Source organism: Pyrus communis, chromosome 3 (genome assembly GCF_963583255.1).
Source record: "Pyrus communis chromosome 3, drPyrComm1.1, whole genome shotgun sequence".
NCBI lineage: Eukaryota > Viridiplantae > Streptophyta > Magnoliopsida > Rosales > Rosaceae > Pyrus > Pyrus communis.
In genome coordinates, this window is record NC_084805.1 from 19,751,612 (window position 1) to 19,777,757 (window position 26,146).

General features: G+C 36.9%; 5 protein-coding genes across 5 annotated transcripts; 3 read left to right on the plus strand and 2 right to left on the minus strand.

Moving 5' to 3' along the window:
• Positions 1–4,076: 4,076 nt before the first annotated feature.
• On the minus strand, positions 4,077–5,910 carry LOC137729964 (plasmodesmata-located protein 1-like). Its single transcript, XM_068469016.1, has 2 exons — positions 5,019–5,910; positions 4,077–4,360 (listed from the first exon to the last, which is right to left on the minus strand). The coding sequence occupies exons 1-2, from the start codon at positions 5,779–5,781 to the stop codon at positions 4,221–4,223; spliced, it is 903 nt and encodes a 300-aa protein (XP_068325117.1). The 5' UTR covers positions 5,782–5,910; the 3' UTR covers positions 4,077–4,220.
• A 1,513-nt stretch (positions 5,911–7,423) lies between these two features.
• Positions 7,424–9,425, plus strand: LOC137727330 (homeobox-leucine zipper protein ROC1-like). Its single transcript, XM_068466196.1, has 6 exons — positions 7,424–7,487; positions 7,638–7,973; positions 8,276–8,404; positions 8,496–8,714; positions 8,828–9,014; positions 9,156–9,425. The coding sequence occupies exons 1-6, from the start codon at positions 7,485–7,487 to the stop codon at positions 9,209–9,211; spliced, it is 930 nt and encodes a 309-aa protein (XP_068322297.1). The 5' UTR covers positions 7,424–7,484; the 3' UTR covers positions 9,212–9,425.
• Positions 9,426–10,566: 1,141 nt separating this feature from the next.
• LOC137729234 (probable inactive histone-lysine N-methyltransferase SUVR2) lies at positions 10,567–16,540 on the plus strand. The gene is made up of 12 exons (XM_068468098.1): positions 10,567–10,603; positions 10,925–10,964; positions 11,585–11,969; positions 12,091–12,207; positions 12,295–12,712; positions 12,937–13,139; positions 13,343–14,161; positions 14,363–14,628; positions 14,752–14,818; positions 14,933–14,983; positions 15,837–15,933; positions 16,160–16,540. The coding sequence occupies exons 4-12, from the start codon at positions 12,100–12,102 to the stop codon at positions 16,186–16,188; spliced, it is 2,058 nt and encodes a 685-aa protein (XP_068324199.1). The 5' UTR covers positions 10,567–10,603; positions 10,925–10,964; positions 11,585–11,969; positions 12,091–12,099; the 3' UTR covers positions 16,189–16,540.
• A 151-nt stretch (positions 16,541–16,691) lies between these two features.
• On the minus strand, positions 16,692–19,189 carry LOC137728382 (uncharacterized). The gene is made up of 2 exons (XM_068467187.1): positions 19,092–19,189; positions 16,692–17,004 (listed from the first exon to the last, which is right to left on the minus strand). Exons 1-2 carry the CDS (start codon positions 19,187–19,189, stop codon positions 16,692–16,694), a joined length of 411 nt encoding a protein of 136 aa, XP_068323288.1.
• Positions 19,190–23,918: 4,729 nt separating this feature from the next.
• On the plus strand, positions 23,919–25,265 carry LOC137730320 (acid phosphatase 1-like). The gene is made up of 3 exons (XM_068469388.1): positions 23,919–24,363; positions 24,477–24,686; positions 25,063–25,265. The coding sequence occupies exons 1-3, from the start codon at positions 23,936–23,938 to the stop codon at positions 25,235–25,237; spliced, it is 813 nt and encodes a 270-aa protein (XP_068325489.1). The 5' UTR covers positions 23,919–23,935; the 3' UTR covers positions 25,238–25,265.
• The last annotated feature ends 881 nt before the right edge of the window (positions 25,266–26,146 follow it).

Here is a 26,146-nt window from a genome sequence, read left to right on the forward strand (position 1 = left end):
GATAAGTGATTAGTGCACGGACTTTTGATTTAGATATTCCTTTATAGCTGCCTACTCGGTTGTGAAAATTGGGGTTAGTTGTCTGCGTTTGGATCTTTCATAAACTGATGCACACCATCTCCTTCTCTGACTTTCCAGAAGACTGAGTGCTTATAATGTAGAAAGATTGCGGTCGTGGGGAGTTGGTTAAGGTCTAAGGCAATCCCCTTTTGTAGGCACCACATGACATTTTCAGAAGGTTGTGTCATTGTGTATGTAGAATTCCCTCCTTTAGTCATAACCGTTGCGGTATGTGTTTTAACCCTTATACGAGTCCATTGGTGATCTGTTGGCTATTTGCACAGATTTTATTGTACACGCCTCTTCTTTTTTTGTTTCAAACCCTTGATCGAAGGTTGCCGTGCGTATTTGTTGTAGCTGGCGACGCTTGCCATTTTGCATGATGATATGATGATGGTTGTCATAAGAAGTGATCGGTTAGCGTACGCGTTATAGGTAGTTTTGATTTTCCAGTTTGGAAAAGAATGATATGTGGTGAGATATGGTGTGGTAGTGGTATAAAGATTGTGAATTTATAACTTGGACCAACGACATTCAGTTTTACTGGTTGTATAGCTTTATCTTTATGCCTGCCCACTCGTTGGAATGATAGAGCTGGAACTTAATGGCTAGAGAGTAGTAGAACTATGTCCTGAGGACTCATGTGGTATAGGGGATTGGATTGGAATGGATAACACGCTAAATTCTAGGTATTTTGAAGGTAGAGAAGAATGATATTTCATTTTAAGGGATTAGAGGAGGATTGGTGTTGGAGCGGAAATATCGTCCTCCAATTCTCCAGCAAGTAATTGTGTAACCATGTTGAGAAGCGTGCATGACACCATCTCCGCTTGCCATCAAAGAGGTAGGAGGGGGACTTGCAAGTTGTCTACAAATTTTTTATTTCTTTCAACATACTTTAAAAATGGCTACATCAATTTCAATTCAGTCATCCATATCAAATGAATCCTCAAGTGTTCTACGTTTGGGAATACATCAACGATTTATTGATAATTATTTTTTCAATCAGATGATCTAGTGTAGAAGTTCCCTTGTCAGAGGTCGGTTGCGGTTGAAACTATGGAAGTAGTTATTCGTATAAGTGATGAGTGGAGTGCACGAAGTTGAATAAGTGCTGGCCCGGCCGGCGTGAGAGGCTCTCGCAAGTCGCAAATAATTCAATATTATAAGAAAAACGTTGGTTGAGATTGAAAATCTCAAATGGCTCTACGCGCAATGTTGTTGGATACTAAAGACATGACTCTGGCAATATTTTAAGTAAATTCAACACTTGTATATGTGTTACTCGCTTAAGATAACTGTTACAATAGCATTATAGTTGTGTGAATGTTCTTCTTTAAGTGATACAATCGATAATTTGATTCAATTAGTCGATTTGGATCACATCGCGGTAAAATTTTCACAGTGTATGGTGCTTTAGTCATTTCTTCGGATCATAACTTCCAAGAGTTACGCGTAATGCTAATCAATATTTATCATAATCAAATTTAAGTTTTAACATATAAAGTTCGATCTGTTAAGAACATTCATTCTCACGTACTGTAGGATCTTGATTACTCACTTATAGCTCTGATCCCAACAAGGAGACGAGAAGGTAAAAGGGCTATATATGGCCCATTTCATTACTTATTTAAGAAGTCTAAACTATCTTTTGTGATTTGTGCTATTAACTCAATTATCTACATGATTTATGAAGTAACAAACGTCCAATCACAAATTGCCAGCGAAGCATGCAAGCTAAAATTACTTTACTGCCATAAACATGGAAACAGGATCCTATTTGGATTTTTTTTGTAAGGATCTTAGATATCAATTTAGTTCATTTTAGTTGTTTGTCAGTCATCCTGTGATCAAAAATTATTTTGAATTTTTTATTTAAAATTAAGCACAAATAATACCTAATGAAAATTAACTATACGTTATACAATAAATTATTACGATGAATTCATCTCTATCCACCATCCATGAAAATGTTGGCTTAATGCATAAAAGCTATAGCTAACTGGAAAATAAAGAAAAAGGGCACGTGGCACACTAGCACTTGTTATATTATGTGGGTCCCAAGTTTTGCATGATGATAAGGCAGCCAAGTAGGGATTGGAGAATGGAGATATAAAGATCATTTGGAGATTAATTAAAGCCAGATTAACATTTAAGCAAAACCTATAGAGAGTTATTAGTGAAAGCTGGGTACACCCCCTAATCATGCCCAATGTGTTTTAGTATGCTTGATTAAGGAAATGGAACTACTATTAGCATTCCAAAATTTTTATTCTACACTCCTCACAAGTGTATTTTTATTTCTAATTATAGAAAGATTGGAGTGCTAAATGAGATTTTTGAAGTGCTAATAGCAATTCTTTTAAGGAAATTGAACAACAAATGCTTCCCACATCCCCATTCAAGATTTTTCTACAATTCCGAAAAATTGAATTTTCTGCCATCTCACAGTTTAATGTATTTTTGTGTCAACATTATAACATTGTGCAAAAAACATGAGATGATAAAAAGTTAATGGAGAGTCCTACTTTTGAGTTAGCATTTCTTGTTTCTCTTTTACATACTACTCAGAGTTTTATATGTGAGTGTAAACTTTCTTTTTGAGTGTTGTAATAAAGGTTTTTTTTAGCCAAAATGGTTTCTGAGATTGACAATAGAAATAGTTATTGAGATTGTCAACCATCCATTATTTTGGTTCTTCCGTTAAAAATTTCTTTAAGTGTGCCGAAGCTTTTAGCCAAAAGTTTGGGCGCTTCGTAACTCAATCGTTTCTTAACCAAATTCGACCCATAATATATTAAAACGAAGATAGGAAATTGTAGAATAAAATTATACCTATTTGGAAGCCCAATGGTTGCTGAAGATAGCTGGAAAATAGCCTGAAAGGTGACTGGTCAAAGGGAAAACTGGAAAATTCACAAGAAACTGGGTAAAGTTTGAACATTCATAACTTCTTCAATACTCAACAAAATTGAGTGATTCAAAAATGAAAATCATACTTCTCGACGAGACAAAGAGAATGGTACCTTTCTTGATGGCTAAATCGTCGTGGGTTGGCTGGAAAACGGCTTGAAAGTGGCTGTATTTGTCTCAAGTTAGCCACTTTCAAGCCCTTTTTGGGCCAAACCATGACGAATTAGCCATCGAGAAAGGTACCATTCTCTTCATATCATTGAGAAGTATGATTTTCGTTTTTGAATCACTTGATTTCGTTGAGCATTGAAGAAGTTATGAACATTTAAAGTTTACCCAGTTTCTAGTGAGTTTTCTAGCAGAACAGTCACCTTTCAAACTATTTTCCGGCCATCTCCAGCAACCATTGGGCTTCCAAATAGGTATAATCTTGTTCTACAATTTCCTGTCTTCATTTTGGTATATTATGGGTCAAATTTGGTTAAGAAATGATTGAGTTACGGAACTTTGAAAATTGCCCAAACTTTTGGCCAAGAGCTTCGGGACACTTAACGGAGTTTTTAACAGAATGACCAAAATAATGGATGGTGGACAATCTCATAGATCATTTCTTTTGATTTTCAATTTCAGGAACCAAAGTGATGTGTTATGCAAATCTCAATGTCAATTTTGGCTAAAAAACCTTTAATAAATTTACTTTTAAATGTGTTGTGATTTGTAAGTAAAGGGTCAATCAATGTTCGCGTTCAAATGTCATTAAGCAATAAGAGGCAAATGGCCAAAATAGAAAAGGAAGCAAGTGGATCCAGGCCAACTTCTTTATCACAATGATTGAAGCAGAAGCAAGTGAATATTCAAACAAAATAAGGGAGAGTGAAATCAAAAGCTAAAAAGCATATCTTCATGGAAGCAACAAAAATGATTTGAGGATCCATATATATATATATATACACACACACATACACACACACACACACGTCTGCCCATTTTTACATAAAACAAAATTTCCAACATATGTCGGCAAAGTTGATGAACCCTAAAACTCAAAGGCCACCCATCTCTTACCCTCAGTAATTTGCAGTAAATAATTACATGCCTTTGTTAATTGTTTATCATTGATTTTCTTCACTTCATTCGTTCCGACAATCAGAAATTGAGAGAGTGCGTGATAAGTAAAAATGGGTGTGTGGATAGCACTACCCTAATATTAAAATACTTGTCTTAATTGAAAAGCACTAATTCAATTTTCAGTAGTAATCTCCATGCTTCCCACCATGTTTCTTCTTCATGAGTTGCTTAACAAACATCAAACAAACAACTAGAAACCCAAAAGCTGCCAACCCTCCCACTGCAATTGCCACTGTCCTCTGTGTATGGTGCCTAGACCCTGCAAGTTCATACACCAATTAAGCACATCATTCGTTTTAAAACACTTTTATTCGTAAGCATTTTTACTAAAAGTCATTCCATCAAACGCACATCAAAACAGACCTTAAATGTCAAACAAAAAAAAAAAAAAAAAAAAGAAAAAAAGAAAAGAAAAAGGAAAGTGATGGCGTTACTCACAATAGAAGGAACCTTCAGAAACACGTCTAAAGCACCATACAACCGTCTCTCTCTGTCTCGCTCTCATCCATCGTCATACCGATGTATTATCATCCCAACAGAAATTAAATAATTCAAAGAAATCCCACATCAAATTTTGACTTGCATCACCAAAAAAATTAAATTAAGAAAAACCCCACCTATAAAAATCAAAGTGTGTCCGGCCAAAGACAACTTGGAATTCAATACTCGAACATATAAATCAAAGGTCCTAAAGTATAACCCTTCTAGAGAATGACAAAGAAAAATTCATTTGTTTGTTCACACCCCACTTTTACTCTCGGTATTTATTTGTTTGTTTTCGTCTTTTTAATTTGTTCAATTTGATGGTTAGAAGAAAATAAAAAAATACATGGCAAAAAATGAGTAGTGCGGAAAACATTTATCAAAATTTGTACTTCAAAGAAAAGAAAAAGATTTTTTTTGGTCTCAGACTTTACCTGATGAAGACGCTATGCTTGTCACACCATTGGGGTAAAAGTTGTAGCTGATATAGCACTTCTGAAGATAAATCTGCCCAGAAAATGAACCGTTGCAGTCACTTTTAGCCCTCTGATCAGCAGTTTTCACACAATCCCCACAATCCCCACTTCCCAAATTCCCCTCACACTGCCCCAAAATATACACAGACTGATAAGTCCCAGTATAAAACCCAGCACTCCCATTTTTCACCCCATTTTCCACCATCCCAAAGGCCTTGTCCCTCTTGTCTGCAAACCCAGCACTCACCCCACTTGCCTGATTTTTCCCACAAATTTTAAACAAAAACTGTGTCCCTGGAACCTGTTGAAACCCAGCAACCTCATACCTCAGGTAACACCCACCCAGCTGAACTCTGGCTGCTACTACCTCCCCACATAGTTTATTGGCCAAAGCTGGAATATTTTTCACGCAGAGGTTGCAATCGGATGTGCTGAGGTCTCCCCTGCATTGGTACGTCCCCACGATTGCGGTTTGGCCGTCGCCAAAGGTGGTGGAAAAGTAAGTCTTTTGCGACGATTGGGAGACCAGAGAATCGAACAAAGATTTGAGGTTTTTTTTGTAAGTTCCATTTGGATCTTGGAAGTTTTGGTTTGCACAGCCTTTGTAGATCAAGTTTGTGAGATCAGCAGAAATGGTGGAAAATGGAAAGGAGGCGAGGAGGGTGAAGAAAAACAGAGCAGAGAAAATGGAAGGAGAGGGATTGGAAGTGGGAAAAACCATTTTTGGGATGTGGGGTTTGAAATTTGATCACACCTTGGAAGGTTTAAGAAGGGGTTTGGAGTTTTTTGGAGGGGAGCTTTCGGCGATTTCTGGAGAATTGGGTTTAGTTGAAAATAAGGAGCTTGGTTTTTTGCTATAAAGAGTCCCTGGATGTGTATTTCGTTGGGTTTTTGGACTTTTCGGGCCGGTTGTGTGTTCTGTAGCCTTGCGAGCTTTTCTTACTCTTTGGAGAACAAAAGTTATATATGCTCCTTTGAACAATATTTTTTTTAATTTCTAAATAACGAAAGAGTAGAGAAGATTAGCTATTCGGTAAGAGTAGAGTTCAAAATGTTGCGTACCTTATTTTTGACCAAAGTTTGATATCTCGTTAGTACTCATAGAGTGAGAGTAAACTTACTTAGGCATGCTTTTCTTGTTTTTTACCGATCTTAACCATGTTCAGACCTCTCGTAAGTATAATAGAGGTCTTGTTATGAACTTCATTTGGTTAAGATGGTAACCTTAGCTCTTAATAATTCCTTGCTCATGCAGATTGTCTCTTCTCGTCCCTCTTATATGCTTAAAACTATATCCAACGTTTTAGTGGGTATTTGTGTCTTTCTCTTTTAGTTGTGAGTCACTTGCCAAATAGTTCGATTTGGTTCCATAATTGTGCTAGTAGTTAACAAGAGACGGTGTTACTAGCACTATAATATAATGATATTTTTTTATTTGTATGTCTCAAGTTTGATTAGGTGATATACGGGTGACAATTTCGATAACTAATTATCAAGCATGATGCAATTTATAACTAAAGAAAGTTTAGATTTTTAAACCTATCTAAACTATTTGATTGAGTTATAAAATTCTAAGCATTGACCTTCATCTCAACCTTCCTTCAAATTTATATATTTTTCCTTTTCTTGTTTTGTCCGCCATGGTAAGTTATACTTTCTCTTTTAAAATCCCAACTTACCATTTTGCTCTTCATCGGTCGAAAAATAAAATTTTCCATCTTGGACTTTTTCCGAAATAAAGTTGACCCTAAAGAAAAAAAAAAAAAAAAAAAAAACATCAGATCACATGGTTCTCACGTGCGATCCCTTCTCCCAAAACCTATATATAAGCACGACTTGAAGAATGAAGAGGTGTTCAAGTAGAACCCAAAAGCTCGAGGTTAAAAACTAACCCAACACAAGAAACCAAGAAGCACAAACTTACCACTCTCTCTACTTTCTCCTCTCAAATTTTACATCAAGTTCAACAAGTCGCTAGAGGTACTGGTTTCCGAGCATACTGTGTTACTATTTGTCAATGAAGATTTGATTGTTGATTATCAGAAGCAGTTTTTTTTTTTTTTCAAATTACATTGGCGGGAATTGAACCCTAGTCTTAATCTTAACTCAATACCTTGTTCTCTCTCGCTGCTTGGTCTAACAAGTTTCTGAGTAAGTTATATATTTGCATATGATTTGATCATTTAGACTAGGGTTTTTATATCCTTTTGTGTTTGTGCCCCATGAATTCTTTGAATTTCTTTCTTTTCTTCCAATGATTGATGTTTGTTTTTGGTACTAGAACCCGAATGTTGTTGTTTGTTAATGGTAACTTGGTGAAGATGTTGACGTTTACTTGATTTTTTTGCCCTCTAGTTGCAGAACCTGTTGGTTTTTTTTGTTTTTGGTGGCTTGACGTCTTCCCTTCAATCCAAGATACAAAATATGGTATGACAACTCTCAATTGCTTCTGTATTTATCTAGAAGTTGAAAGATTTAGTAACTTTGGACTCTCAAGTGTTGATTGATATTTGGCGAAACCCTAAATTTCCTGTTAATATGTTATTTTTTGTTGTATGATGGCCTGTTATTTCACAGAAATATAGCTGTCATGCTCAAGGACAACCCTATTTAGTCATCTCCTCGGATCCGGATGAGTCTTCTTCCGATGAAGATATCGATGAGAAATCTGATAATGGGTTCCTACAGCTACAGGAGGCAAATAACATCTGCCTTGCAGCTTACAGAGAGGTTATGACATTGGCTATCAACGCAAAAGCTTGGAAGATGGGCCTTCCACCACTCGGTTCAATCGAGGATATACAACAAATGTTCAAGACTCTGCCTTCACCCGGAATGAAAGTAGAATCCTCCGTTGAGCGCGTCATTCTTCCTCTTTCTCCTAGGTTTTTGATAACTACTATGATTGACGTGGTGAGATTTTCTTGAGCCTGTCATGTCATTAAAGTCCTATTTGAGATTGCTTCTAAAAAGGCTTAAAACGCTTTCTTCTAAGTTTGGCAAGAAAACTTAAATGTGCTTCTAGGTCATAGAAGCGCTTTCTGATGTTAGGCACAAAAGCACTTATGAGAAGTAGTCCCAAACGGGAACTAATAATCCATCTAAGTACAAAATCTTTGGTCCCTTTTTCATCACCTCCATTAATCCATATGTGTGTGTGTGTGTGTGTGTGTGTATATGTTGCTTATGTTGTTTGCCCCTCTTTTTTTTTTCAGGACAAATGGGCTTCAACCTTTTCCCACATTGTTCATCGAGGATGTGTACAAGACCCAACTGGTGTTGTTGGACGTCTATCGGCAATGCACAGAGGACAAGAATCTGGCAACCGTATCGATATGACAATTGTAATTATCCCGTTCCCTCGACCAAAAACATGCCTATTCCTTCCATATAGGTTGAATGTGCTAATCTAATGCAAGAATTTAAATTATGCAGGTCAATGCTGAATTTCACTTGCCTACACCATTTGTGCAAAAATACCGTTTTGTCAGATTTGTACGGAGCGTCATGGAAGATACATGGGCTGTAGTTGATCTATCAACTGATTATTTTCAGCAGCATTCACTTGATTCTGCTGCATCGAAAGTGAACTGTCTTCGGAGGCCATCTGGGGTCATTGTCAAGCGCCTCAGGACGTATGAAAATTTATCCGAGGTTAGCACTAAATCAACTGCAACAAGATCTCAATCTAATTATTTTTCCACATATGTAAGGTGATATATAAGAGGATAGGGTTATGACAATTTCTCTGTGTTCATGCAATGCAGGTTATATGGATTGAAAATATGGAAGTGAAAGATTGCAAAGTTGATGATGATGTGGACGACGATGATATGCAGTCAGGAACAATGAATTCAAACCTAGCATTTGACGCAAAGCACTGGGTTAATATTTTGTCATCAAATCACAGAAGAAGATGTGCCAACCCTAAAATTTCATATATATCTGATCAAGGTAATAGATTTTCTTAATCTCAGGTTTAATGTCTAAGCATGGCATTACTATTTGGCCACAAATGCAATTTTGTGTGTTATTTTTAGAATTTGAAATGCAATTTTGGTTCTTATGAATTATTTTCTTCTTATCTTTCTGCAGTGACTCAAGGGGAGAAGAATGAACTGTCAATAGAAACCTTAATAAAAATTGACTGATTTTGGAATGAAGCTGTTCATATATTCTGCAGTGAAAGTGCATGATACATGGCTGGTTTGATGCGAGGTTCCGACCAAAACGCAGACTGGAATGAACCGTACCCAGCCCTAGTTATGGATTTTCATCCTAATTAAACCCTAATTTTTACATCATGATTTGAATTTAGTTGTAGGGAAACTTTCCCGTTTGTGGTTTTAAAGTTTTGAAGCTACAGTGGTGGTAGAACAAATATAGCTTCTCAAGCAATAGTTGCTTCCTAGTTGCTTTGCAAGAGTGATCACTAAACTATCCCTTATAATTGTTGTTTTCTTTTGTTGGAGTTATTGTTATGCCTGATCAAGGTTTTTAAAAGCGCTAGGCGCTAGTTGAGCGGTGGGTAAGAGTCTAGCGCTACGGGACTTAGGTGGGTCTTATGTGGATTTTTAAATTTTAATTAAGTTAAACTATAACAAAAAATAAAAACATACAAATAAGTAGCTACAATATATTGAATACATAAAATGACATGTGTATTTAGTGCATGGTTATTTTATAAGAAAATTATCGTCCAACCCTTAACCTAAAAAAGTAAAACATAAAACAATTGAATCGCCTAGAGCCCGCCTAAACCACCTAATTGCCACTTAGAGGCTTCACCGATTTTCTAAACGCCTAAGCCTCAATTGACGTGCCGGGTTCCACTTAGCGCGTAGGTCACTTTTTAGAACAGTGTGCCTAATAAGATGATATTTTCTAAAGTACTACAATCTGAATAAAATGAGATTCAAACTCGACTGCAAAGAGGGCAGTAACACAACCTTGCTTTGTTGATAAAATGAATGTATTTTCAATTAGAAAAAACGGACTGACATATATTTCCTTTAATTGCATTTCTTAATATAATGAAGGCGGAAAATTGCATTATAAAGTGGGGATCACAGTTAACTTAAAAGATTAAAATGACTATATAGCACACAAATTTAGTGGCCATTTAAAAAAGATTTTACACGTTCTTTTGCACCTCTTCGTGAGAATGCAAATGAAATTGTAATCACACTAATGCAATCATCGACAAAACTCCTGTTTAGAAAGGTATTCTTTCTAATAAGGATAAAATATTTGATTTAGTTCCAATTAATTAAAAGTTTAACTTCTTGTTATGTGTGAATCAACCATCTAAGCAAGAATTGCAACAACTTGTGTTTTGAATTTTACCAAAGCTAAGTCACTATATAAATTCTCAATTAAATATCTCAGACGTTAGCGTACTCGCCCCCAGGACATGACAAATGTTCTCACAGTTACACATCCGTTGAGAGCAACCCAAGTAAATAGGGGGGTAAAACGGATCAAATTTGTAAAACCCTAATTCTAAACACTCTCACTCCTCCCAGTTTCTTCAAAAAATGCTGGTAAGCTCGCTACCCATATTTCAAATTTTTGTTTTTCGAAAACAATTTCGGTCCTCGGACCTCTCCGTTTTCCAATTTTGCGTTTTTTTTTTTGGGGTTTTTCGAAATGTTTTTCCTCTTCTTTACAGTGCGTTTGGGAACCGTTTTCAAGTTCTGGGTTCTTGGTTTTCATTTCCATGAATTTCTGGGTACATTGGTTTGGGGTTGTTTTTGTTTTAGGTTTTGAGAATATATTCTGGAAATTTTGTTTGGTTATTGAGAAAATGTAGGTGAAAGAAAATATCTTGTGGTTTCTTACCCTTGTTTTTGGGTTGTTTTCAGGTGTTGGTAGCCTGAATCAAGCTCCAAAGAGGTTTTCTTGGTAAGCTTGTTGTTAGTGCTTTTTTTGCATGCATGTAGATTTTGTTGGTTCAAGTTTTGTTTTTGGGAGCTCTCTCTCTCTCTCTCTCTCTCTCTCTCTCTCTCTATCTTCCCTGTGTGTGAGAGAGAGGAGGATAGAGGATAAAGGAGAGAGGAGAGAGAGGTTTCTGTGTTCATATAATATATCTGAACTAATGTTAGTCGTTTGGAACTTCTGATTGATGTATATTTACGATTCGGTTTCATATCGTCTTGCTCTGATTATTTTCTATTATAGACATGCTATTATTTTTGAAATCTGAAAAGGGGCTGTTTAGTTTATGCTGGGCAGGCTGGGAAGTAAAAATGAAATTTGCATATATGCAACTAGGAAATTATCAGTTAAATCTGTTATCTTTCGTTGGGATTTTAACAACTGTTGTTTGTGTAGCTTTAAGGATATTGGAACATCCGACTGTTGAGTGATATGGTGAAACCTCTGATACTCTTACATCGATTGTATTTTAGTTACAAGGGTGAAGGGTTTGATGGTGGTAGCCTTTTGATTGTGTAATGAACTTGCATATCTGTTTCTTTCAACTCCTATTTGGGCATTTTTCTCAGAAATGTTGGAAAATGTAGGTACATTTTGCATTGGGCAGCTCGTCGAAATAAGTGTGAGCGGATAGTGATGGCGCCAAATCCAAGGGTGAACGCAGCCTTTAAAGCAATGGCAGAGCTTGGTATTAATGAAAAACAGGTCAAACCAGTTTTGAAAAATCTCTTGAGATTATTTGACAAAAACTGGGAACTGATTGAAGAAGAGAATTATAGAGTTCTTGTAGATGCTATATTTGATGCGGAGGATACTCAGGTGTATTTCTTTCCCTTTTGTCAGGCATTCTGTATTCCACTGCCATTCTCTCTCTCTCTCTCTCTCTCTCCTTACTTATGTCTGTTTGATTTTGATTTATTCTGTTAGGGGTTGGAAGAGAAGAAGGAGAAGAAGAAAAGCAAGAACTATGATGTATGTAATTGAAGATACCTGGTTCTGTCACTTTTTTTCTTGTTTTTCTCATCCTTGTGGCTATAGTTTCTGACATATCTATGATTACAATCCTGACATATTATGGCCTGTTACCTATCAGGAGGAAGATATGGAAGAAGAGCCTCAGCTGCGTCGTGAACCTGCTCGTCCCTCGAAAGGGATACATTCAAGTGGTGATGAGGGTTCATCACAGAAGAAGAAATCTACAAATACTGATGTATGTACACTTGGCTCCCTTGCTTGTGTCTCACATTCTCAACCGTTTACCTGTATCTGCTAACTTGCCTTGTGGTCTATTATCTAGCCGGAGGATAATATTGGGGAAGAATTGCCACTGCCTCATCAACCTGAACGTCCCCTGAAAAGGTTGCGAAAAACCCATGGGGGTCAACTTTCACCATCCCCAAGTACCTGCAACCCTCTGTTGGGTGGGCCTTTATTGATAAGGCCAAAAGTGGAGAAAGATGAGTTACTTACACGGTCACCTGACTCAAGGGCTGAATTGCATCAACCAGTTTCACCCCACCTTAGTAACAAAAATAAGGGCAAGCAACCTGTTATGTCTAATCCCGTGCCACAGCATGGAAAGCGAATTACCGAGTCAGGCATCGTTCTTTTGCCGAAACATAGGGTTGACAATCATCAATTAATGAAGCCTAAAGATGAGCCCTTCACTGATGACATGGCACAAGATGAGGTTCCTATAGCAGTCATCCTTCCAGGTACTTTGTTCACCTTATAGTATGCCGTCATTGATATCTCACCTGATGGATAGTTGGAACCAGGAACGAAAATAAACTACTCTAACCATGAATTAAATATATCTGACTGCCAATTTAACATAAAAAATAATACATAATAGAACAAACTTTTTTGGGTATTATAACACCGGCATAAAACTTCAATAATCTTCTTGTACAATATTTTTTGTTTTGTTCTTTTGCAGATCCCTCGAGTAAAGAAAAACCCCCACTCCAAAATGGTGCAACTGGGGAACAAAATGATCAAGAACCTGTGGCATCCCAGGAGAGAGAAAGTACAAGAAATGATATTGTATCTTCATCTAATGAGAGGAATACGAACTTTGAACTTGCAACCTTAGAAGAGGAATCTTCTAATTTAGAAGTTGCGTCTTCACCCTTAGGAGAGGTAAAGCTTTCATTCATTGCAATTCAGCTATTAGACGACCAGATTTTCATATGCCTAATCTAGATGCCGTCATAAAATTGACGGAGGAAAAATATCTGCATTCATACAAAATCATTGACCCCTACTTTTCTCTAAAGAATCTGTTGGGGCATATGTGTGAGAGCTTCTTGGAACTCGGAACTAATTCCAATGGTGAATTGCAGGATGGATCTCTAAGTGCATCACCAAATCTTGATGCATTGAAAAAAACTACTGCTCGGGATTCTGTGCATGGAACTAAGGAAACATTATGCATGCAGCCAAGTTATTTGAATGGGCCTGTTGGTATTGAATGCCCTACTGCTGGTACTGCTCCTGAAATTCCCAGACTACCCTTGTCTCTGAATGGTGTTGGTGAATGCAGACAAGCAGGTGAGAGGGCTGATTCTAATGGTTTTGCTGAGGTTGATAAGGAAGGTGAACTGGAAGACTCTCGTGGTCTGGTTGTTGTGCAACATTGTGATCTACCTCCTGATGATTTAAGGAGTTATCATGACATTGATGACATAACCAAAGGGGAAGAAAGAGTCAAAATACCATGGGTAAATGAAAAAAACAATGAATATCCACCATCCTTCTTCTATATCTCCCGAAGCCTTGTTTTCCAAGATGCTGCTATTAACCTCCGTCTTTCCGGTATTGGGGATGCAAATTGCTGCCCAACTTGCTTTGGTGATTGCCTATCGGCGTCTGTACCTTGTGCTTGTGCATCTCAGACTGAGGGGGATTTTGCTTACACGCAAGAAGGCCTTCTAAAGGATGATTTCCTGGAAGAGTGTATCTCTATGATTCGCAACCCTCAACAGCACCGTCCTTTCTATTGTAAAAGCTGCCCACTTGAAAGAGTTAAGAATGATGATTGTTTAGAACCATGCAAGGGCCACTTAAGGAGGCAATTTATTAAAGAATGCTGGAGTAAGTGTGGCTGCCATAGACAGTGTGGAAATCGAGTGGTCCAGAGAGGCTTAAATTGCAAATTGCAGGTTGGAATCTGTTCAAAGTGATCTTTTTGTTTAATGTTAGTTGATGGAGTGGGGTACTTGTTTTTCTTACTGATGTAAATCTTGTGGATAAATTGTTCGTGAGTATTAGTAGTTATATTCTCAAAGATAAATGTCAATACAAAATTTTCTTGTATAATACTTTTTGTCGGAACACTTTGTTTGATTTGTGCTGTATTCCAGGTGTTTTTCACTTCTGAAGGAAAAGGATGGGGTCTCCAAACCTTGGAGGACCTGCCAAAAGGTGCCTTTGTGTGTGAGTATGTTGGAGAAGTTTTAACCAGCAAAGAGTTACATGAGAGGAACATTAAAAGCTCCAGAAGTGGCAAACGTCCCTATCCAGTGCGACTGGATGCAAATTGGGCTTCCAAAGCAGATTTGAGGGATAAAGAAGCTCTCTGTTTGGATGCTACAAACTATGGAAATGTTGCTAGGTTTATTAATCACAGGTAATGGCACTTCATTGTTTGTCTGTACTCTCAGTTTAGTCATGTCTTCCATTCATATGATACGCTATGCTCCTTTTACTAAGATATTTACTACTGTGGTATCTATTTTGCATATTATGCTAGATGTCTGGATGCAAACCTGGTTGAAATCCCAGTTGAAGTGGAGACCCCAGATCATTGCTACTATCATGTATGGAACCTTTGATCCTTCATTTGTGTAGTTATAGCCATCTACTTTGTTGATGATTTCAGACATAATTCTTCAAGGTACCAGGTATAAATATTGTTATGTCGTCTTGTGCAGCTTGCCTTTTTCACAACAAGAAAAGTAGATGCCTTGGAAGAGCTAACCTGGGTAAGAAATTTTATCTTTTAAGTTGTAGCATAATTTGAACGAATTTTTTATGAATCATTTTAAACACTTGGATTAATCATCAATTGAAGAGTTTTATTTATTTATTATTATTTTTTTTAATCATGTGGCAAGTTAAAATGCTGAGAATCTTTGGAGGCTTAGGAAGCTTATTTCTAGGTTTAGTCTTGTATTTATTCAGTGAAGTCTTACTACGATCTTTTGTCAACATAAGCCTACTGTAATTCCATTTTAATCAAATGTTTTCATTTTAATTTCACCAAATTGATGAGTTGTATAAGTATTTTTCTGATTTTAGTTTCATAACTAATTTTGGTAATGGTGCTCGATTGGTTATGGGAATATGTACGTACAATGCTATATCTACAAGTGATCTTCATTACTACTTTTTAGTTCAATTGACTGCTCTAGTTCTTAGAAGTTGTACGGTCAATTGATTTTCGGCAGAACTGTTTATCTATTGACTGTGAAAGGCCTCATTCTCATTAAATTAAAAATGTATAAACGGGAACGGTTGATTGATATGGTTTAGTTAAACATGCCTGATGTGCGAGTACCTACTTCGAACCTACCACCGCACAACAGATAGATATATCTGAATATGGTATGCTGACTTGCGCTTATCCCGAACACAACACTTAACTTCATCCTTTAAAAATGTTCAAGCACAAAGTGATACCTTAATTCATGCTGATCAATTTCCTACTTAGACTGCATTATGTGATGTTATTGTATAATTTTGGTGACAGGGCTCTGGATATGGATATAATATGTATACATGACTCTTTGGATTTATGTGCCCCTCTTAACTGCACTATTCGGGATGTTTTTGCAGGATTATGGGATTGACTTTGACGACCATGATCATCCTGTGAAGGTGTTCCAGTGCCAATGTGGCAGCAAATTCTGCAGGAACATGAAACGTTCAAATAGTAAGTGTATTTTCCATTTGTGTCCCGTGCACCAATATTTGCACATCCCTTGTTTGTTGGTGACGATCATTTTCTTGCCTGGCTTATCTGTGTACATGTTTGATGTGTATTAGTCCGAGTTGAAAGCGTCATCTGGTTTATTAGTCATTGGGGCACTCTTTGATTGTTCTTCTAATCACATGTTGCTTCTGATGCTAACCTTCATTTTCACTTCTACATGCAACAGGATCTAGACCTGGATCAATTGCAAGGTGAACACCGGGAATGTTCGTTAAGTACTTTGTGTCAGGGATCAGCGTGTTGATGGTTGTTGTCTTTGGTCGAACATAAAGGATAGGTGCAAAATCAAGCCGAGGATAGATCTTTTGGATGTTTTTTTGTACAGGGTTTTATACAGATGGCCAATTTGGTGCCTTTATTCCATTGATGATTTGATGGTACATTTTGGGTCAGACGCTGCCTGCGTGCTGTGTTTGCAGAGGCTAGTGGTACTGCTTAAATAACCGTAGTTCTATATGGCTGCTGATTCAGCGATGCTATATGATGCGTTTTTCTTGGTTCTGTTTTGCTTTGCTTTGTGTGAATACAAAATACACATCTGAACAGATTTGTATAGCTTAAGAAACATAGAGCGCCGTCGCACTTCTGTCTAGAAGAAACAGCGAATCCCTGTTTTGAGGTCTCAGGAGGACTTCATGCTCGGACCCGGCATGCATGACGGGTTGAACGCTGCCGGGATTTAGCGGAAAAAGGGTTTTCTAGTACCCTTCCATAATAGCTGTAAAATTGCAAGTTTCCGCAACCTCCGGATTCTGTAGAAAAACACCAATCTCATGCATATATGCATGAAGGTTGGGATACTCGAGCAGCTTCTTCTTCGTGCATCTGAACAACACATTGTAGACGAGATCGAATTGGGTTAACGTGGTGAACAAGCAAACATTTGCATGTGTGAGTTCATCTCCACACAAGTATCTCCAACAGCTTAAATGATCTTCGATCGTGTCCATTGTGTCGAACAACTCGTTTACTGCTGTATCGTATGCTTTTTGAGACTGAGCAAACCCACATCTGCAAAATGGGCAGAAAATATAGGAGCAAAATTAGAATTATTGCTTAACGAAAAAGGATACAATCACAAATAAAACTGGTTTCGAACTTCTAATAAAAAATAAAACTTAACCACACTAAACCTCTTATGACCGGTTCAATTCGTGCATATTCCCCAACTCAAGATTGAAATTAAATGTAGACGTTAGTTAAGTGAATTCGTTAGATTAGAGGTTAGAGGAGTTTATAATATCGTATCGTGGAAACAACAAAGAATTAGAGGATTAATTAGTAACTATTGCCTATAAACTCCAATGTTGACATTGCGGTAGATTATGCTATTCCACTTCTTAATCTACAAATCTTAAATGTAAACGGGAAGCACTACGTGTACAAAGGTACAATATATAATACATACAAGTATACATGTCTTTACATGTGATGATATGAATCTCACATGACATCGTAAACTGGTTTAGTTTTATGGAGTTTTTAACGCTTGTTTCAAGTGTATGTCTTTCAATTGAAGCACGCAATACTTGTACTGCAGGTCACCCTTGTTCAGACTTGAACGAAATTCAGATTCAATTTCGAGGAGATTTTTCGACAATGAGGTTTTCTGTTTTATCTCTTCCTACTGATAATATTTGCCAAGATGTGTAATTGTCCCGAGAAAATAATTCTGTTACAGTAAAAAATTCACGCACATTTTGTTTTGCAGATGCTGCGACTGTGCTAATGATATGAAGGAGCGCAATGACTGTAAGTATATTAAATTACACGAACAGTCCTCCCCTCCCCTTTTCTGTTTAAACTTAATGCTTACAAGGAAGTTTTAGAATTAACTCGTAACTTAATTCCAGGTGAACTTGCCGAGAGAAGTTGGTACCTTTACATTTTTCATGTATACGGCTCTCATGTAGCCTGAAGTCGCCGATGCAGCTTGAACTGTTCTGAAACATTTGGTAAGTCATGTGTAATAATATTTATCCTCCATGCAAATCTGAATAACTCTTCTTCGTTAGCCATTTATTGCTCTTTATATGAAGTGTTAGACAAATTAAGTTGAAGGAGGCTTAGATTTTATGGAATTACATATATATATATATATATATATATATATATATATATATATATATATATATAAGTCGAAATCTAATAAATCGTCTGAAGTTGGAACAAAAGAAAGTCTGAAAGTACAGTAGTGTAGGTATACTTTGTTCAGATATATGCTTCGTAATCACAGTTGTGCTTAATTACTTTTTTTCTTAATCGTATTGGTATCGAACATCTACGCGACACAATTTTGGGTGATCTTTGTGGGGCCTTTTATGATCAACCATGTGATGAAAACGCCGTATGAAGTTCACTGAAATTGACTAATCAGTTTACTATACATTGTTCTTGTAGGTATGGTCGGTGTAAAACTGTAGGCACAAGAGTCGACCTCATTCCACTTATATGCTTCTAGGAAAGTTCGTCATCAAGCTTCCTTTGATTGAAACAGAAGCAAAAAAACAACAGATAAGAACAATCAACTTTTTTCAAAAGTGCTTTTCTCCCTTCGACTGACACAGCACCTGACGCAAGTTATCAATTCCTTCTCAACTCTGGGACCTATATGACCTAGAATAGTATCAAAGAAAAGTTTAATTGACTGTTGATTGTAACGTTTATCTGCGTCGACCAATGACAATGTGACATGTCGTTGGTGATGCCTGCTAGTGGAAGTTGTTACTTTAAAGTTTATCCGCGTCGACCAGTGACAATGTGACATGTCGATGATGATGCTTGCTAGTGGCATTGTTACTTGAAAGCTTAATCTGTGGCTCAGCCTGTTTTTTAGTTACACCGTTCTTGCTGCTGCTTTTTGCTTTCACCCATACGATCTCTCTCTATATAACAGCACAGTCAAAGCTTGAGGAGGAACCACAAATCAGTTTCTAGCATCTCTGGCTGTTGGAAAATCCAGTGTTCGAAGTCATTGAAGAGAATCGCAAGCGCCGGATCTGAGGTCAAGCTTGTTGGCACTCAAAGAAGTACATCGTCGATGGATTGTTGCCGCGGTTCATATCTTTTGAGGCAGTTGTTTTGGAAGTTGAAGTCACAATGGAAACAATGTTTGGGACGGAAAAAGTGCTACAACCGGTTCAGCTATGATCTTCAGAGCTACTCTCTGAACTTCGACGACGGTTTTGATGGCCATCGCTCATAGTTTCCGTCCTCTCAAAGGAGTAAATTTTACAGAAACCATTTGAATATTGGACACTTTTGTCATTTTAAGATATGTAGATATATTTCGATTTACTCGAGTTTATATATTCATGCGACTTAGATTTGCTACGAGAGTTGGCAAATAATAGCATGATTTTTGTCTCATTTTCGACCAATTTTGCTTCCATGCAGCGAAATTAATGTTGAGAAATGATTTTCGTACAATATAAAAATGGCTATTTCCGTTTTTTTTATGAGTGGAGCAAATAGTATTCGTGTTGCCAACATCTTCTACTTTGGATTGTCAAAAAGATAAAGTGGGATTCCACAAAGATGATTTTTGGGGTCCATCGTTCATTGCCATCTCCCTTTTGTCTCGGATTCCGATATTGCTACCATTAAAAAACTTGACCTAATTTGTTTTTCCATTTGCAAGGATAAGTGACCTAAAATTGTGAGGTTGATTATTTATTGAGAAATGCTTAGGAGAACTTTTTTGGAAGTAAAACTTGTTATCGAATCACTGTTACTTCATTTTTTAGCACAATCTTTTATAATATTGACACAAAAATTGACATTAAATTACGGTATGACAGAGAGTTCTAGAGAGTTATAATTTTAAGAGTGTCTCGTTAGCATTTCTCTTATTTGTTTATCTACATTTTGTTTTGCTAAATGTCTATCTATCAAAACTCCATGCTTTTAGCATCCGTTGATTTTATAGATGTCGAGTAACTAAGGGTGAGACATTAGGCCATCTCCAACCGAAGGGTTCAGAGGGCCGAAAATAGCCTGAAAATCATTTCCAATCGAGGGCTAGGCCAAATGGCTCATGGGCCCCACGAGACAAAAAAAGGGCTAACCGGCTAGCCCAACCCAACTAACCAGCCACCTCCAGGCCGGGCCACAAATTCAAATGCAACAGCTAGCTGATGTCAACTAGCTGTTATATTTGAATTTTTTTTAAAAAAAAATTTTTTACCAATTTTTTTTTTAAATTCTATTTTTTTCCTATAACTTCCTAAGCCATTAAATAACATTAAATAACATTAAGTAACATGAAACAATATTAAAAACATTAAATAACATTAAATAATATTAAACAACATAAAAAAAAACATTTAACAACATAAAACATAAACAACATTTTTAAAAACATTTAACAACATAAAACTTAAGCGCCATGCTTCTTTTGGCCCAAGGATGTGCAACAAAATCCTGTTGTATGTACTTGTTTGTGGCACGTGAACGTATCATCCTATAACTTCATATACTCATTTAAAGAGATACTACCAGCTCTTGGATTCAAAGGCAAATTAGGCCCATAATTTTTTTTTTGGGCCAAAATTTTTAAAAGAAACATTAAAAAATTCTCATTTTTTCCTACAAATTTGAGTTGTTGTAGTTTTTAAATTTAAGTTGGTGTAGTTTTTAAATTTAAATAATAAATTATGTTTGACCCTATGGCCCTTGGTTGGAGATGGTTTTCTGTCACATGGCTATGGTTGGCCTATAACCCTCTGGCCCTTCGGTTGGAGATGGTAAGAAGTATGACCATGCACTGTTAATTAAAATATTAATTTCTTGGAGGGCTTTAGGGCTCAAACGAGCCCTCTGGCCCTCTTTTGGTTGGAAATGGCCTCTCCAATCAATTCGGCTAGAGGGCCGAAAATAGCCCGAAATGACACGAAAACCATCTCCAATCGAGGGTTAGGCCAAAGGGCTTGTGGGCCCCATTAGGCCAAAAAAGAACAAACAGGCCAGCCGGCTGGCCCAAAGGAGCCAGGCAACTAGCCCCGGGCCAACCCAAATATTTGAACCAATGGCTACCTGGCGTCAGCTAGCAACGGCTAGTTGATGTCATGTTGATGCCAGGTGACCGTTGGATTTGAATTTTTTTTTTTTTGGACAATTAATTTTTTTTTTTTATAAATTCCCATTTTTTTTCCCTATAAATACCTAAGTCATTCCTACACTATTTCTCACATAATTTTCACCCTTCCATACTATCTTACTTCATTCCATTTCAATTCTTCACATTCCATTTTCTTACCTCTTCCAGTAATATTTCCTTCAAAATTTTCAATAATTTTCAAATGATCACATCTGCAATGAAAGGTAAGGCTTGGACCCGAAAAGAAGATGAAACTCTTTGCAAGGCTTAGGCCATCTCCAACTGAAGGCTGGCCAAAGGGCTTGTTTTAGCCCTCTGACCCTCAAATATATTAATATTTTAATGAACAATACATGACCATATTTGCCTCCATCTCCAATCTAAGGCCAAAGGGCCATAGGGCCATAGGGCTTGTTTTAGCCCTGTCACAAAAAACCGTCTCCAACCGAGGGCCAAATGGTTAAACATAATTTATTATTTAAAACCTACAACTTAAATTCAAATCCATCGGCTAAGTGACGTCAGCATGTTGGTTAATGTTATTTAAAGTTGTTTCATATTGTTTAATGTTTTTTTCATGTTACTTAATTTAATTTAATGTTGTATAATGACTTAGGAAGTTATAGGAAAAAAAACAGAATTTAAAAAAAAAATATGAAACAAATTTTGTAAAATAGAAGTTATAGAAAAAAAATAGAATTTAAAAATAGAAGCTATAGAAAAAAAAATTTTGTTAAAAAAAAAAAAACTGTAAAAAAAAAAATTCAAAAATAACGGCTAGTTGACGTCAGCTAGCCGTTGCATTTGAAAATTTGGCCTAGCATTCTTGTCGGATATAACCGACAGGAATATACATATTCCTATCGGTTATATCCAACATGAATGCTCACATTTCTGGCCAACCTGGGGTTGATTGGCTGGTTGGATTGGGCCAGCCTTTTGGCATTTTTAGATTCCGTGGGGCCCACAAGCCCTTTGGCCTAGCTCTCTGTTGGAGATGGTTTTCGGGCATTTTTCGGCCCTTTGGCCCTCTGGACCATTCGGGAGGGGAGTTCTCAAACAAGTGAATGTGTTTTGACTCGTACGTCAAAAAAATACTATGAGTTCTATGAAGACACCATTCCACCGAATACCCGAAATAATGAGAGTTGTTTTTCAAGATGGAAGAAACATCTTCATCCAAGTTTGAATAAATGGCATCAAACACTGTTAAAGGCCACAAGTAGACATGAAAGCGGTGCCAATTACTACGACGAAGTAAATGTTTTCACAATTTATTTTAAATATTTAATTATATTACATTTAATTTCATAAACTAATTTTCTTTAATTTTTGTAATTACATTTTCGAGGTATGCCAAGCAGAGGAATTGTTTTTGGAGGACAACTCAAAACTCTTTAATCATCACGGTTGTTCGGAAATTTGTAAATGGTGGGTGTTATTTGAAGATCCACCTAAACAAAGAGTAGGTCCTACGCCAGTGTTCGGAAATGCATCCTCAACTGCAGATGGGGATGAAGATGGATCTCCTCCTATTCAAGAAATATGCGTAGAAAATTCGTCTCTGGGTGAAGGTTCCATACCTAGGGCTATGAGACGAAACAAGGCCCGAAAATTGAAGGAAAAAGGGAAAGCAAAGGATGATTACACCTTTCAAGAGGAAATGGCAGCCTCTTTGCGATTAATGGCGGAGCAAAATGCCATTGCCGTGGAAGAAAGGAACCGTAGGCATGAAGAATAGGCCAAACAAATACAAGAAGAGATGGATGATATGAATATGCAAAGGAACAATTCGGATTACACTCTAATGAGTAAGACCTATTTTGATAGGAAAAAGAGGGATATTATGGCCCGACGAGAGTTGTTTACCTTGGACTATAATCCTACAATGACGGATGATACTGATGATGATTATAAACTTTAAATTCAAGTTGTTATAGTTTTTAAATTTAAGTTGTTGTAGTTTTTAAATTAAAATAATAAATTATGTTTGACCCTATGACCCTTTGGTCCTTTCGGTTGCAGATGGTTTTTTGTCATAGGGTTATGTTTGGCCTGTGGCCCTTTGGCCTCTCGGTTGAAGATGGTAAAAAATATGGTATGACACTGTTTATTAAAATATTAATTTCTTGGAGGGCTATAGGGCTAAAACGAGCTCTCTGACCCTCCTTTAATTGGAGATGACCTTAGCATTCGATCAAAATCTCAAAGCGACCTTGGGAAAGATTCTACCCTATTACCAGAATTAGTCATGTCACGCATGATTAGTAAGACACTCATATAAAAATATATCAATGAGAACTGAGCCATTGGATGTTTCGTTCTCCTTTTATATAGTCCCAAATTTGTAACCTTACCTTGGAGATCATGAACCATGAGCCTCCTAACAAAGCCCAGATATCAGTTAATCGATGGCGGAGATTCGTTGATCGAACTAGAACTAGGACGGGCATGCGTGAAATAGTAATTTAGCCAAATTACTCGAGTACTATTTATTTATTTTTATTATCCAAGTGGTATTATACTATTATGGGAGCTAGAAATTAAATTCGGGAGTTCACATCCAGCTATAAATATTTTTAACCAATTGAATTACGAGTTTCTCGGCAAATTAGTAGATCACTGGAAACAAATTACATGAGTTGTGAAGCATAAATTTGCCTTTTTGTCCAGTTGTCTATTACGCGCATTCATAAATCCACAAATCATTTCAAACTTAATTGATTACACCATGTGATCTTGGAGTAAAAGGCCATGACAAATTGACAGCCAATGTCCCACACCCCATCCCATCCCACCCTATATCATGCGCCCTTAATTCTTCACTTACCCTCCTCCCTATCTATGCCCATCCATTCTTTCTCCATTTCCAACCCTTGTCATCACACTGAAATGGCAAAACTCGTAGGATTTCTGGTTTTCTTCACAGCCTTGGTGGTTGCAGCAGCAGATTGGAACATTTTGAAAACCCGAAAAACCGATAATGTTGAATTGGGAGATGAGTTGAAGAAGTACTGTGAGAGTTGGAGGATCAATGTTGAAGTGAACAACATTAGAGGGTTTGAGGTTGTACCCCAAGAATGTGTTTGGTACGTTAACAAATACATGACATCGTCTCAGTACAAGGCTGACTCGCAGAAGGCCTTGGAGGAGGTCACTCTCTACTTGAGCAGCTGCTGCAAACTGGAGGGTGATGGCAAAGATGCTTGGATTTTTGATGTTGATGACACGCTTCTCTCCACCATTCCTTACTTCAAGAAACACGGGTTCGGGTAAGTCATATTTTAACAACTATTGTTCATGAGATTTGAACTCTGAGAACTCTTTTAACGAAGTGGAGACTGAATGTCGCTGACGTGCTTTTGTTTTTCGGAAAACTAACTAGGGGAGAGAAGCCGAATGGGACTTGTTTGGAGGCATGGATGAGAGAAGGCAAGGCACCAGCTCTTGAGCACACACTGAAGCTCTTCCATGAGATCAAAGATAGAGGGATCAAGATCTTTTTAATCTCTTCAAGAAGGGAAAATTTAAGATCATCAAGTGTGGATAATCTCATTAGGGTTGGATACCATGGATGGACTGGTCTTATATTAAGGTATGGGATATCATCAAGGTTTCAAATCCATATTTTTCTTAGTTTTTTTTATACTTATACCTGGTTTTCAATGGTGCAAAAGATCGATTCCAAAAGAGAAAAAAAAGGTGAATCGATAAGCACTTTTGCTCATCAGCGTTTATGTCAAAAATGCATTTGTTATAAACAAGTAGAAATGTGTAAAAGTGTTTCTGAAGAAGTACATATCAAATGCTTATGTAAAAAATGTTTTACGACCCAAAAGCGCTTTTACATCAAACATAATTAGAAGCATTTTTTGTTGTCAAAAAACATTTTGGAACTTTAAGAAATAGTGCCTGACTTGAAAAGAAAGATTTGATTTCAATTTTCATATACTTAATTATGTGCAATGAAGGGGTCTTGAAGATGAGTTCAAGGAAGTGCAGAAATACAAGTCCGATGCAAGGCGTAGACTGATTGATGAAGGTTACCGCATTTGGGGAATTATTGGAGACCAGTGGAGCAGTTTTGAGGGGCATCCCATGGCAAAAAGGACATTCAAGTTACCCAATTCCATATACTGTATCTAGCATGAGAAATTTCAGTCCACAGATGCAGTTGAATTGCTTTTGATTTATTCAATCCGAAAAGTCAAAAAAAAAAAAAAAAAAAAAAAAAACGATGAAAGAGAAAAATGATGCGCGGAACCATTTCTTTATTGGCCAAAGCATATGCTTCTCTGTCCTATTCATAAAGGACTAGTAATTTCAATGAAATCTGTCACCCTACACAAGTAGTTCTCCGGTATTTGTGGCTTGAGTGCTTAAGAACAATTGGAAATCTACGTTCGAATCCTCCTCTCTCAATATTATTTGAATGGAAAATAAAGACTTATTCTTCCTTTGGGAATCATTGTTAATTTATTCTGTAACTACGTGTGTTGGGTTTCATTATTATTTGCATATGGTTTAATATCCTAGTGAACAGGTGTTAGGTTTTTTCTCTTGCGTCTTGGGTTTGAAACTTCCCCTCCCTTAAATTATGGTAATAGTTAGTCCCTCTTCAGCCCTAAATTATTATAATAGTTTCGAACTCTTTTTCCCTCCTTGTCATAATAATAAATTTAAAAAAAAAAGTGTGCTAAAGCTCTCTTTTTTATTCCCAAAACAAAATAAGTTTTCCTTTGTGCTAATTATAGCATTATGGTACTATTACTTGTTGGAAATGGACTCATGCTAGCTTAATTCAGGTATACGTAGTTCGGTGGTTGTATACAAACACTTCTAATTCTTCAACAAATTTGTTTCCAAACGGTAAACAAAATAAAAACAAAGAGAAAAGCATGGATATTCTCATTAACAACTTAGGAATATATTTTTTTAGAGTAAAAATTAACAGAATAAATTTTATTTTCCTTGGATCTTAGCTATAGTTTACTACGTGATTGTTATTAGAATACGACGCGTAAATTAATTGCTTACACATATCCACGTATCCAC

Excerpts from the sequence above, each read along its gene's own strand:
- LOC137729964 (XM_068469016.1), bottom strand. The coding sequence starts at position 5,781 with ATGGTTTTTCCCACTTCCAATCCCTCTCCTTCCATTTTCTCTGCTCTG. Across the intron at positions 4,361-5,018 it reads AAGCATAGCGTCTTCATCAG|GGTCTAGGCACCATACACAG; the intron begins GTAAAGTCTGAG and ends ATGAACTTGCAG.
- LOC137727330 (XM_068466196.1), top strand. Across the intron at positions 7,974-8,275 it reads TAACTACTATGATTGACGTG|GACAAATGGGCTTCAACCTT; the intron begins GTGAGATTTTCT and ends TTTTTTTTTCAG. Across the intron at positions 9,015-9,155 it reads TTCATATATATCTGATCAAG|TGACTCAAGGGGAGAAGAAT; the intron begins GTAATAGATTTT and ends ATCTTTCTGCAG.
- LOC137729234 (XM_068468098.1), top strand. The coding sequence starts at position 12,100 with ATGGAAGAAGAGCCTCAGCTGCGTCGTGAACCTGCTCGTCCCTCGAAA. Across the intron at positions 14,162-14,362 it reads GCTTAAATTGCAAATTGCAG|GTGTTTTTCACTTCTGAAGG; the intron begins GTTGGAATCTGT and ends GCTGTATTCCAG. Across the intron at positions 14,984-15,836 it reads CCTTGGAAGAGCTAACCTGG|GATTATGGGATTGACTTTGA; the intron begins GTAAGAAATTTT and ends ATGTTTTTGCAG.
- LOC137728382 (XM_068467187.1), bottom strand. The coding sequence starts at position 19,189 with ATGGCCATCAAAACCGTCGTCGAAGTTCAGAGAGTAGCTCTGAAGATC. Across the intron at positions 17,005-19,091 it reads TCCCAAACATTGTTTCCATT|ATGTGGGTTTGCTCAGTCTC; the intron begins GTGACTTCAACT and ends CCCATTTTGCAG.
- LOC137730320 (XM_068469388.1), top strand. The coding sequence starts at position 23,936 with ATGCCCATCCATTCTTTCTCCATTTCCAACCCTTGTCATCACACTGAA. Across the intron at positions 24,364-24,476 it reads TTCAAGAAACACGGGTTCGG|GGGAGAGAAGCCGAATGGGA; the intron begins GTAAGTCATATT and ends AAAACTAACTAG. Across the intron at positions 24,687-25,062 it reads TGGACTGGTCTTATATTAAG|GGGTCTTGAAGATGAGTTCA; the intron begins GTATGGGATATC and ends TGTGCAATGAAG.